The 12,027-nt window shown below is 33.8% G+C and overlaps 1 protein-coding gene across 2 annotated transcripts in view; it reads right to left on the bottom strand.

Annotated features, from left to right (window-relative positions):
- The window catches only part of FSTL5 (follistatin like 5), a 771,710-nt gene that overhangs the window by 79,793 nt on the left and 679,890 nt on the right, over window positions 1-12,027 (bottom strand). For both annotated transcript variants that reach the window (XM_059374351.1, XM_059374341.1), the window contains exon 13: window positions 254-403. In XM_059374351.1, the coding sequence (XP_059230334.1) occupies window positions 254-403 (150 nt within the window). The remainder of the gene's footprint in view (window positions 1-253; window positions 404-12,027) is intronic.

Below are 12,027 nucleotides of genomic sequence, written 5' to 3'. Positions count from 1 at the left end.
AATCATGTTACTATTATGATGTGTTTATGGAATCTAATTTTTGAAAATAAGAAAAATTATTTTTAAATCATTAAACTCAAGCAACAGACTAAGAGGAAAGTTTGCAGAAAATGCATACATTATCCAGTTATCCAAGTAATAAAACAAATTATCAATGACAGTCAGATGGCAGTGTACAAGTTACCTGGTAAAGAATTGCAAAAAAATAAATAATTTTTAAAAAATCACCTTCAAATGTAGGGATCGCTCATACCTGAACAACTTTTTGGGACTGCACATCAACAATGAGGACTCTGTCCAGAGTTGGCTGTGCAACATAAATGAACTTGTCTTTGACATTAACAGCTGAGGCCCACACACACCTCTGAACTTCATCTTCTTTAGCTTTGGGACAGACTTCATCCTATAATTTAGAAAACAGGGGAAAAAGTGAGTATTTTAAATCAAGATGGGTATGGCATATTAGAAGCAAAATTAATATTTGATGCTTTATTACTTTCAACATCAAAATTATATATATATATATACACCTATATATGTGTGTGTGTGTATATATATATATATATATACACACACAGAGATAGTATGTGTACTAAATTAAACAATCCCCTTAAATATAAATCAATGGAAATAACTCTTTGATATAAATTTCATCAGGCTCTTAATTACTTATTTCTAATAGGATATAGCCTCTTCATATGTTACTATCTTGTTCATAACTCAGTAACTTCAGAAATAGATAATAAATTCAAAGTTTTCTCTCAAATCCTCCAATCTCAAGCTTCTTTACCAGACATTAAATGTCACACTGGAGTATATTTAGAGGTTATCACATCAGCGACTGGCCCCATGCCCTGTCCTTGATCTTCTCAAAAGCTACCAAATTGACCAGAAGTGATTGAAAGCTTTCTAATCTGTGGAGAATCAGAAGCTTCGAAAAATTATAAAAAGTTAGTTATTAAGAAGGCTTATTTTATTTTTCAATTTTTATCAAGGTCAAATTTTACAAAATCTTTTAATATGTCCAAGCATATTATTATTCTACTCCTTCACCCATAACTGTTTTCTGGTTGAATATTATATTGTTTGTGCCGGACTGTCATAAATGAGACAAAAACAAAAACAAAACACACACACACATAAAAACTTCTATTCCCTACTATCCAGAATTTTGTTAATAAGTGAATGTTGAAGGGATGTATAGGCCCAGTGATCTGTGCTGGTAGACACATCACAAATGGAAGAAATGTCATTTAGCCCATTATTTTTCTTTCAGGTTTTTCTTTTATTCACTGATCTTTTTGTTTTGTAATTTTCTCACTTTACCTATAGTTAGAAAACCACTAAGAAGAAAGATTTGTTGATCTAAACATAAAATATGTGTGTAATGATTCTAGTGTTTCATTTGTCTTATGATTTAGGTATGATCACTGATTACTAATATCTAATTTATTGATTTGTATATTCCAGTTAGTAACTGTTAAATTAGAACACTCTCCTTCTCTAATTCAAATAAAAACATTTCTTTTCAGCAGAGATTTCATTCACCATTTGTATTTAATAATCACGAGTTACAATTAACAAAGCTTACATAATCAACACCACTAAGCATTTCTTTTAAAGATAATACTGACAGCAAATCACATTTTATATATAGTAATTAAAATGGATATACCATAATAACACCTTTGGAAGGAGCACAAACATAGTAGGTGGTTTTTCTCTTTGCTTAAAGTTTAGAAAATAATATAAAAACCAGAGCACTTTGAAATGAGAGCTCAACGTGTGGTCTGCTGTTTTCGTTCTCCAAATTTCAGATATGATTCAGGGAGAATCTGGAGTGTCCACTGATTTTTAAGATTCAATCCAGAAGTTGCCACGCACTGTCAAAACACCCGGAACATATGATAGGGTCTTCCTTTAAACAGTACATGTTATTCCCAGGCTTCCAGAACATAACCAAACAAATTAAAAACTAAACATCTAATGCATGATTCTGGTAGTTCTGGAGGTAGAGAATTAACTCCACTACATGGGATGTACTACTATCATTTTAAAATGATTACCAGTGGGGTCATCCTGAATCATGTCCACAGCACCCTCAAGCAGGCTCACAAACCTGAAGTCTGTCCTCAGCACATGCACAAAACAGTTTCACTCATCAATTCACTGAAACATTACTTTCTATACCAAACATATTGCTTCAGAAGTATATTAAATATCTTTGGCAAGAGCCTAATTTGTGAGAATCCAGCACAATATAAAATATGTACTTCAGAGGCATGAATATGTGGGGGAAAAAAAAAGTGGGATCTAACGTTGATGAAAGGCTCTGAACACAGGGAAATTGTTTATAAATTCTTTGCTGTTGTGTAAAAGCTACCAACAAAATCTGCCAAAATAATAGGAAGTGTGAGTGACCTGACACATAACTGTCAGCGAAACAACTACTGAACCAGGAGCAATTTCCACCCCTTTGTTTGCTTTAGCTACAAAACTATTCAACAGTAAAATAAACTGCTCTGCTGGGAATTATTTCCTATTTGTATGCTGTCTCTGTAAGATGTCCCTGATCAGCCTCACAATCATTTTTACAAAGCCATTAAAAGTTTCCTGACAGCCACCCTGAGTTTTCTTTGCTTCACTTTATGCCATTATTTCTGATTATAGTCTTTTAGGTTCCATTTTACAACGACACTTTTATTTTTTCAGATCACATAGATTAATATTTACTTCTATGGATGGGAATTTTAGAGGAATATTTTTCACATGCATTAGGCATTTAATGAGATAAAAGATGAGCTCAAAAAAACCAAATATGCAAAACAAAATTAAGATAATACATACTGATGAGGAAAATTGTGAGGAATTATATCAAGAAGTTTAATTAAATCACTTTTTATAGAAATGTGTACCACAATTTAGAGTAAAAGGAATTAATAAGATATTAAAACTAATAAGGGTAAGAGTCAATAAGAAAAAGAAAATTCTAGTTCATAGTTAGAAATTATCTATCTCCCTTTAAGTAATTTCCATATTTAATTACATCCTGTGTATACATTATCTCTTTCCAAAATTTTAAAGGCAAACAAGATGTTTCTAGTGATGATATTAATTTGGATTTAACATTTAAAACAATGCTGATGATACCTGATTGTTAAAAATAAGTAGGTCAGTTAGGCAGATGTATGCATTCATCTTCTATAGGACTTTGCCATTTTTATTTATTGTATTGATTTACTATTAAAAACACATTTCCCAGGATGCTTGGGTGGCTCAGTCCATTGAGCCTCCAGCTCTTGGTTTCAGCTCAAGTCATGATCTCCAGGTGGTGGGACTGAGCTCCAAGTTGGACTCACACTTAGTGGGGAGTTTGCTTGAGAAGATTCTCTCCCTTTGCCCTTCCCCTCATTCAATCTCTCTCTCTCTCTCCTCCAAATAAAGAAATAAATAAAATCTTTTAAAAAAATGCATTTCCCTCAAATCTCCAAATACCCATTTCTCTGTCCTCTTCTTCCCCATAGTCTCTCTTTCAGCACGTATTCTGTCATTCATGTCGGGGACAAATGTTATTTGTCACAAGCACCTCCATTTTCCTTGCATCCAACTCAGTAAGTTTCTATCATTATCCCCTCCTCTCAACCTTCTCTCCAATCATAGATTTGTCCACTGTCCTTTGCCTTCAGAAAGATCTGTTCTGTATTTAATTTGTCATTGCAGTCACATCCAATGTCAACATTCCCTTGCAATTTAAGAAGAAAGAATAACAAAACATTACTTGGATTTATCTTCTTTCCCTTCCAATCATCCCATTCTCTTCAGACACTAAACAGGCTGTCTAGAAATTTACCTCCATTTCCTGACCTTTCAGTCTAAATTGTTCATACTTCAAATAGCTTTCATCATCCTCTCTCTTTCAAAACAGGAGAGATCACCAGTGGCCTCAGAATTTCCAATCATTAGTCTTTACTTCTTGTTGGGAAGCACTTATTGAGTACTCTCTATGTGAAAGATAGTGTGAAAATTATATTTGGAAATAAAACTATGAATACACAAGAATGCCTGCTCTCACATTGCTTATAGTTTCTGATGAATTTGGCTATTCAGACATTTATTCTTCCTAAAATATTCTTTCATTTTTGCAAGGTAAAAATCAGCAAACAATGGTCCCAGGCCAAATTCATACCATTGTCTTTTCTGGTACATGGCCCAAAAACTGAGAACGTTTTTTGCATTTCTTAATGGTGGGAACAAAAATCAAAGGACTACTACTCTGTGACATGTAACAATTATATGGAATTCAATTCAAATTTACATAAAGGTTTATTGGAACAAAGCCAAATCCATTGACTTAAATATTGTCTATGACCATTTTCATGCTATAATGGCAGATAAAGATCCTGTGGACCGCAAAGCTTAAGATATTTACTATCTGAACCTTTGCAGAATAAAATGTTGTTGATCTCATTCTTGAATAGTTCCCTATCCTAGTTATCATTTAAATTCTATTAGTGAAATTCTGTCATAGTGGCTTCTTTATGTTATGTTCCTTAATTATGATTCAGGAAAGGTAAGCCTCAGACTTTGGTTTTCTATTCTATTTCCTTTACATTAAATTCCTCTTAGAGTGCATTCATTTTTATTTATTGATTTGATTTTGAGAGGGGTTGGAGAGAGGCAGTGGGAGAGTGAGGGAGAGAATCTTAAGCTTTCCATGTCCAGCACAAACCCCAAGGCAGGGCTCAAGCTCACAAACCTGAAAACATGCCCTGAGCCAAAATCAAGAGTCAGACACTTAACCAACTGAGCCACCCAGGTGAGTCCAAAGTACATTCACTCTTACTGCCTGGTTGTAATCACGATCGAATGATACAAAGAGATTAATCTGTGACTTGTCAGTCACCAGGCTTTCCTTCCTCTATCAGTCTTTTCATAGAAAAAAATCTGTTAAATGAACAATTTGAACTAAACAAAGTAAAAAAAGTATACTATATTAAAGGTAATTAAAAACTGAATAGAAAAAAAAGGTGTAGTACACATAGATACACATGAGCACATGCAAATAAATTATAGGTAGAGAATAGAGAGATGACAGAAAGGGAGAGAATACACAGATAATATAAACAGGCATTATCTATGTAAAGATATATAAGGTTTGGTTTATATTAGGGAACTTTATTGAAAAAAAAAAAAAACTAAAGGATTCCATAAAATAAAAGACTATCGATTGATAAAATAACAGAGTAAAATTAATAGTAATAATCATGTATAAGGCTATATACAGAAAATAAGTATGGTTGGTATATAAAATATCTTGTTTATAAGTAAACAATAGTCTAAGGAATGCCAGGCTTAGGAGCACAGGAAACAAAAGCACTAAAAAGGCTAGGTAATTAAATACAAATAGATTAGAGTTCTCTAAAGTTAAACAGAAAAGTAAACATCTGATCTTTTGCATAATTTGAATTACAAATACAGTGAGTATTACATAGAACTTGAATAAAAATAAGCTGGCATTAGTATTATTTAAAAAGGAAGAAATAAATATGTAACAAATAAGGTGATCTAACATGTATTCATCCAGTTTAGGCATTGATTTTGGCAGCATGTGGATTCACCCAACGGTGGTAGATAGACACTCCTAGGTAGGTAGGTACTGAACTACTGGACATGTATATTGTCAAAGAATGAGAGAAAGACAGTTTGATATTCTGATCAATACGTCGCATTTAAGTTTGAAAATTATTAGTTATATTGTAGACCTGGTTGCCTTACTGATCTGGTCACTAATTATTGAAAATAATTTGATTTTAGTAGTTCTGCATTGATAAATTTTTCTGCTTCTTTACCAGTCATGTTCTTAAGACTGTCATAATAGTTCCTTTCTTTGGCAGTAACTGAGAGTGGACGTAGAGTAGGACGTAGAGTAGGAGTAGAGGGACGTTGTGGAAGAAAAAAAAGAAAGAAAGAAAGAAAGAAAGAAAGAAAGAAAGAAAGAAAGAAAGAAAGAAAGGGAAAGAAATTGTAAAAATGTTATTCAAAATGTATAACACGATTTTCATTATTTTCTAACAAATAGTCTGTTCTTGCTAGAATATTCACATCAAAATTTCATAAAAGCAAATGATTTTCCACAGACAGTAAAGAGCATACCACACATTTTATTAATCAAATTATTTTCAATCTACATTTGGCCATCATATTTCCAATACCTATGTGACTTTTGGTCTTCCTGATTTTCTTCTTGCCTAAACTTCTATTATATTTACATTTTGTGCCACAAAACTTGGCATATAACCCTGTACTATCATCCTCAGTTAAAATGTTAGCCTTTGCTCTTCCTATATTTTTACATTTTTCCAAACACCCTAGTAAAGATACAATATTTCCTCAGTAAATACTTGTTTAAATGTCACTTATTGTAGAAAAAAAAGTCAAAAGTGTATACTTCTCAGTCATGCCATGTCATTCAGAATGATTGAAAAACTGAATTTTAGAACAGCACAATTCAAAATGTTGTGTGCGAACAGCTGCCAGTTGGCATACCATTTGTTACCAAGCTGAGAATAATATAGAAATTGAAAATAAACATTTAGAACCTTTTATAGTAATTTGACATTGCCAAAATAGCCATGTGCTCCTATGATCAGTAAACTTATCTTTATGAACAGGATTTAGATCAGTTTGGGTGGTTTCAAAATTGCCTGGAAGGTTTCTTGGAATGAAAAATACTTACTGGTTTAAAAAAAAAATAGGTTGAACAAAAACCAAAGTGATTCTTCTGCAAATAGTTTAAGAAACAACTGATTTTGAGCTTTCTTCTCTGTCTCTCTCTCTTTTTAAAATCCAAACTGTCATAATCTGAGTCAACTGAGATATATAGAAAAATAAATAATGAAACACTTTAAAAAATAGTGTTCACTTAATCAATAGAACACAAATAATTATTCTCAATGAGATTTCATTCAGGTTATCATGAATCAAGACAAATGAAACAAAGGTTCTTTTGTACTGTACGGAATGTCTAGGTTGGGATTCCTAGGATATTTTTCATAGCCATCTGGAAATTAATGTGGTCAAGGTTAAGCTTTTTTTAATACACCAAAAACAGTATACTCTGCTGAAACCTGTAAAACAGGTTTTACAATATTTTAAAAAAATGAGATTTTACAATAATGTATTATTAATTTAATATTAGTGGTTATCTCCCAGGTGGAACATTTTTTAAAAAAGAAAGACCTGAAGTTTAAATACTTTCATCAATTTTTAATTGAGATTACTGGTTATACCTGAACAATACAACTGGATTTTTTTCTAAAATTACATATATTAATCTATATAATTCTATCTGCCATTTCATATATTAAAGTATATAAACAGTCTAGCTCATATAAGTCCAAGCATAGGTAGTCATAGAAATGTAAGAGGTGATTTGTCTTAATTTGGCCTATCTTAGAAAACCATCATACAGCATGATTTTGATTCTAGGATATCAAAAGTACAAAGAAAACCTTACAGAAACTTTCAATTATTTTAACATAAGAAGATTATATTTATGTCTTTCAGTGTTATAATAAAAATGGAGTTGAGAACATTACACTGTCATAAATTGAGAACCAGTTTTTTTAGGGACAGTGTATTAGAGAGGTTATGAAAATAGTCCTTGAAGTCAACCAGACCAAGACGTCATGTCCAGGTTTACATTCATATTAGCTGTGTAAATACTCCTTTTGATCCTCATTTACTATAATGGTATAACAATATTACCTATCACACAAGATTATTATGCACATTAAATAAAATCATGTTTGAGAAGTTCAAGGGATCAATGATGTTACTTGTTATATCCTTTTCTTAAATATTTTGTTTATTTATTTATTTATTTATTTGAGAGAGAGAGAGAGAGCATGAGCAGGGTGGAGGGGCAGGGGAAGAGGGATAATCAGATGCTCCCCTATCCCCTGGCCTGCAGGGAGATGCATGCAGGGCTCAATGCTATGATCCCAAGACCATGACCTGAGCTGAAGGCAGACGTGTAAGCTACTGAGCCACCCAGGTGTTCCATACCTGTTATTTTCATACACAAAATTTTCTAAGGACTATATTTCGTAAAACTATAATAGCCTACATATTTTCACAATTTTTTTAAATTTTCCATAATGTTTTGGAGAATATTTCACTGTGAATAATTAAGAGTTTCAGAGAGGTACTTGAAGTATGGAATAATTGTTGCATTGAGAGAATTCAAGAGAATGTTTTCCCCCTCTATCATTTGGTAGTTCTGTGACACTGAGCAAATCACTTGACCTTTCTCATTTTGCCTAGAAACTGAAGAGATTGAAATAGGATTTGGGGGGCACCTGGGTGGCTCAGTGGGTTAAAGCCTCTGTCTTCGGCTCAGGCTCAGGTCATGATTCCAGGGTCCTGGGATGGAGCTCCGCATCGGGCTATCTGCTAGGCAGAGAGCCTGCCTCCCCCTCTCTCTCTGCCTGCCTCTCTGCCTACTTGTGATCTATGTCTGTCAAATAAACAAAAAACATCTTTTAAAAAATAGGGTTTTGTCAGCTGTTTTCAAAAAAGGAAACAAAAACAAGCTCTCTGAATTACTTCTATTTTGCTTAAATGGAAAACATTTTACCCACTTTATAAAAATATTATGTTAGATAAGAATAGCAGTTAAAAAATAAAGTTTAAGAGTGTTAAATTTCAAATGTCTACAGAATATAAAAGAAGAAAACTGTAGAACTTTTATAAATGTAGGACTAGACGGTTTGTGTCTTGGTTCTCTTGGTTCTTGTAAAGGAGTTGAAATCCTATCTCAGGGTTGATCCAGGGGCCAATAGACACAGAGAATCCCTGGGGCAGGAACTTAATGTCTGTGGGGAAAGGCATGAATTTGAATAATGGAAAGGCCAAATTAAATATCAAAACCAAAGGTATAAAGTTATGTTGAAAAACCAGTAAATAGTGTTTGACAAAAAGTGTTGGTATTAAAAGCTAATATCAGGCACTAAAACAATTGGACAATTATGGTAGATATCAGAAAGTATAAATTATATGGACCAATTTGGTTGATGGTGGATAACTTAAATAGTGGGGATAGCTGAAACTAAAGAATTAGTTGTGTTTAATTTTGATCCCCAACATAATGAAGATTTGATTTGTATAAAAGTAATAATCATCTTTCCTGACTTTGTTTTACAAAACACAATTAGTAAGGTGGTTATGTAGAGGGAAAAACAATAAGATTAAAAATTTTTTTCCTTATCAAATAACACATGAGGTTAACTGACCAGAAAGAAAAAAGAAAAGAAAAGAAAAAAAAAGAGAGAAAACAAAAGGAAAAAGAGACAGAAAGAATGGATGAGAGCAAACAAGCTGAGCTATAGTATGTAAACAATTCTTTAAAATAATGAAAAATTCATAAGCATGACATCATTATGAATACTAATGAATATCATGGGAATATGGGGCTTATTTCTTTCTAATATGTTCTATACTCTAGTTTCTTTAAGTAGCAGCAAAAAATATGTGTTCAAGTGGTCCCTTGCAACTATTGATTAGAAGACTCGTCAATAAAAAGATCAATTAAGCATTTCTTTAAATGCCAAATGTACACATTCCCTTGTACAATTTTTCTGATGGCTGGATACCTAGTCTTGTTGTTGTTGTTGTTTTAACTTCAAGAAGAGGAAGACTTCTTTGTAAGGTAGACTATTTCATTTTGACTAAAGAGCATAAATCTCTCCCTAATAGCTTCCCATCATTCAATTTGGTTCTGTTTGAAACAATACATTTTTTAAATTTTTAAAATTTATTACCATATAATGTATTGTTAGCCCCAGGGATAAAGGTCTGTGAATCACCAGGTTTACACACTTCACAGCACTCACCATAGCACAACCCTCCCCAATGTCCATAACCCCACCACCCTCTCCCTAACCCCCTTCCCCCGGTAACCCTCGGTTTGTTTTGTGAGATTAAGAGTATCTTATGATTTGTCTCTCTCCTGATCCCATCTTGTTTCATTTATTCTTTCCCTACGCCCCCAAATTCCCCATGTTGCATCTCCACTTCCTCATATCAGGGAGATCATATGATAGTTGTCTTTCTCTGATTGACTTATTTAGCTAAGCATAATACCCTCTAGTTCCATCCACATCATCACAAATGGAAGATTTCATTTCTTTTGATGGTGCATAGTATTCCATTGTATATATATACCACCTCTTCTTTATCCGTTGTTGATGGACATTTAGGTTCTTTCCATAGTTTGGCTATGGTGGACATTGCTGCTATAAACACTCGGTTGCACGTGCCCCTTCAGATCACTATGTTTATGGAGTAAACACTACTTTAGGGTAAATACCAAGTAGTGCAATTGCTGGGTCAAAGGGTAGCTCGATTTTCAACTTTTTGAGAAACCTCCATGCTGTTTTCCAGAGTGGCTGCATCAGCTTGCATTCCCACCAAAAGTGTAGGATGGTTCCCCTTTCTCCACATCCTTGCCAGCATCTGTCATTCCCTGACTTGTTAATTTTAGCCATTCTGACTGGTGTGAGGTGGTATCTCATTATGTATTTCCCTGATGCTGAGTGATGTGGAGCATTTTTCATGTGTCTGTTGGCCATCTGAATGTCTTCTTTGCAGAAATGTCTGTTCATGTATTCTTCCGAATTCTTGATTGGATTATTTGTTCTTTGGGTGGGGGGGTTTGCTAAGTTCTTTATAGATTCTGGACACTAGTCCTTTATCTGATATGTCGTTTGCAAATATCTTTTCCCATTCTGTCAGTTGTCTTTTGGTTTTGTTAACTGTTTTCTTTGCTGTACAAAAGCTTTTGATCTTGATGAAGTCCCAATAGTTCATTTTTGCCCTTACTTTCTTTGCTTTTGGTGATGTTCCTAGGAAGAAGTTGCTGCGGCTGAGGTTGAAGAGGTTGCTGCCTCTGTTCTCCTCAAGGATTTGGATGGATTCCTTTCTCACATTGAGATCCTTCATCCATTTTGAGTCCATTTTTGTGTGTGGTGTAAGGAAATGGTCCAGTTTCATTTTTCTGCATGTGGCTGTCCAATTTTCCCAATAACATTTGTGGAAGAGACTGTCTTTTTCCCACTGGACATTATTTAGTGCTTTGTCAAAGATTAGTTGACAATAGAGTTGAGGGTCTATTTCTGGGCTCTCTATTCTGTTCCATTGATCTATGTGTCTTTTTTTTTTTTTTTTTAATGCCAGTACCATACTGTCTTGATGATGACAGCTTTGTAATAGAGCTTGAAGTCTGGAGTTGTGATGCCACCAACTTTGGCTTTCTTTTTCAATATTCCTCTGGCTATTTGAGGTCTTTTTCTGGCTCCATATAAATGTAGGATTATTTGTTCCATTTCTTTGGAAAAAACGGATGGGATTTTGATAGGGATTGCATTAAATGCATAGATTGCTTTAGGTAGATTAGACATTTTCACGATATCTGTTCTTCCAATCCATGAGCATGGAACATTTTTCCATTTTTTTGTGTCTTCCTCAATTTCTATCATGAGTACTTTATAGTTTTTTGAGTATAGATTCTTAGCCTCTTTGGTAAGGTTTATTCCTAGGTATCTGCTGGTTTGGGGTGCAATTGTAAATGGGATTGACTCCTTAATATCTCTTTCTTCTGTCTTGTTGTTGGTGTAAAGAAATGCAACTGATTTCTGTGCATTGATTTTATATCCTGACACTTTACTGAATTCTTGTGCAAGTTCTAGCAGTTTTGGAGTGGAGTCTTTTGGGTTTTTCACATATAGTATCAAATCATCTGCAAAGAGTCATAGTTTGACTTCTTTGCCGATTTGGATGCCTTTAATTTCTTTTTGTTGTCTGATTGCTGAGGCTAGGACTTCTAGTACTATGTTGAATAGTGATAATGGACATCCCTGCATTGTTCCTGACCTTAGAAGAAAAGCTCTCAGTTTTTCTCCATTGAGAATGATATTAGTGGTGGGTTTTTCATAGGTGGCTTTGATGATATTGAGGTATGTACCTTCT

The sequence above is a fragment of the Mustela nigripes genome, chromosome 1 (genome assembly GCF_022355385.1).
Source record: "Mustela nigripes isolate SB6536 chromosome 1, MUSNIG.SB6536, whole genome shotgun sequence".
NCBI lineage: Eukaryota > Metazoa > Chordata > Mammalia > Carnivora > Mustelidae > Mustela > Mustela nigripes.
Note: the sequence above shows the minus strand (reverse complement) of the source record. Positions and strands in the feature narration are given on the sequence as shown.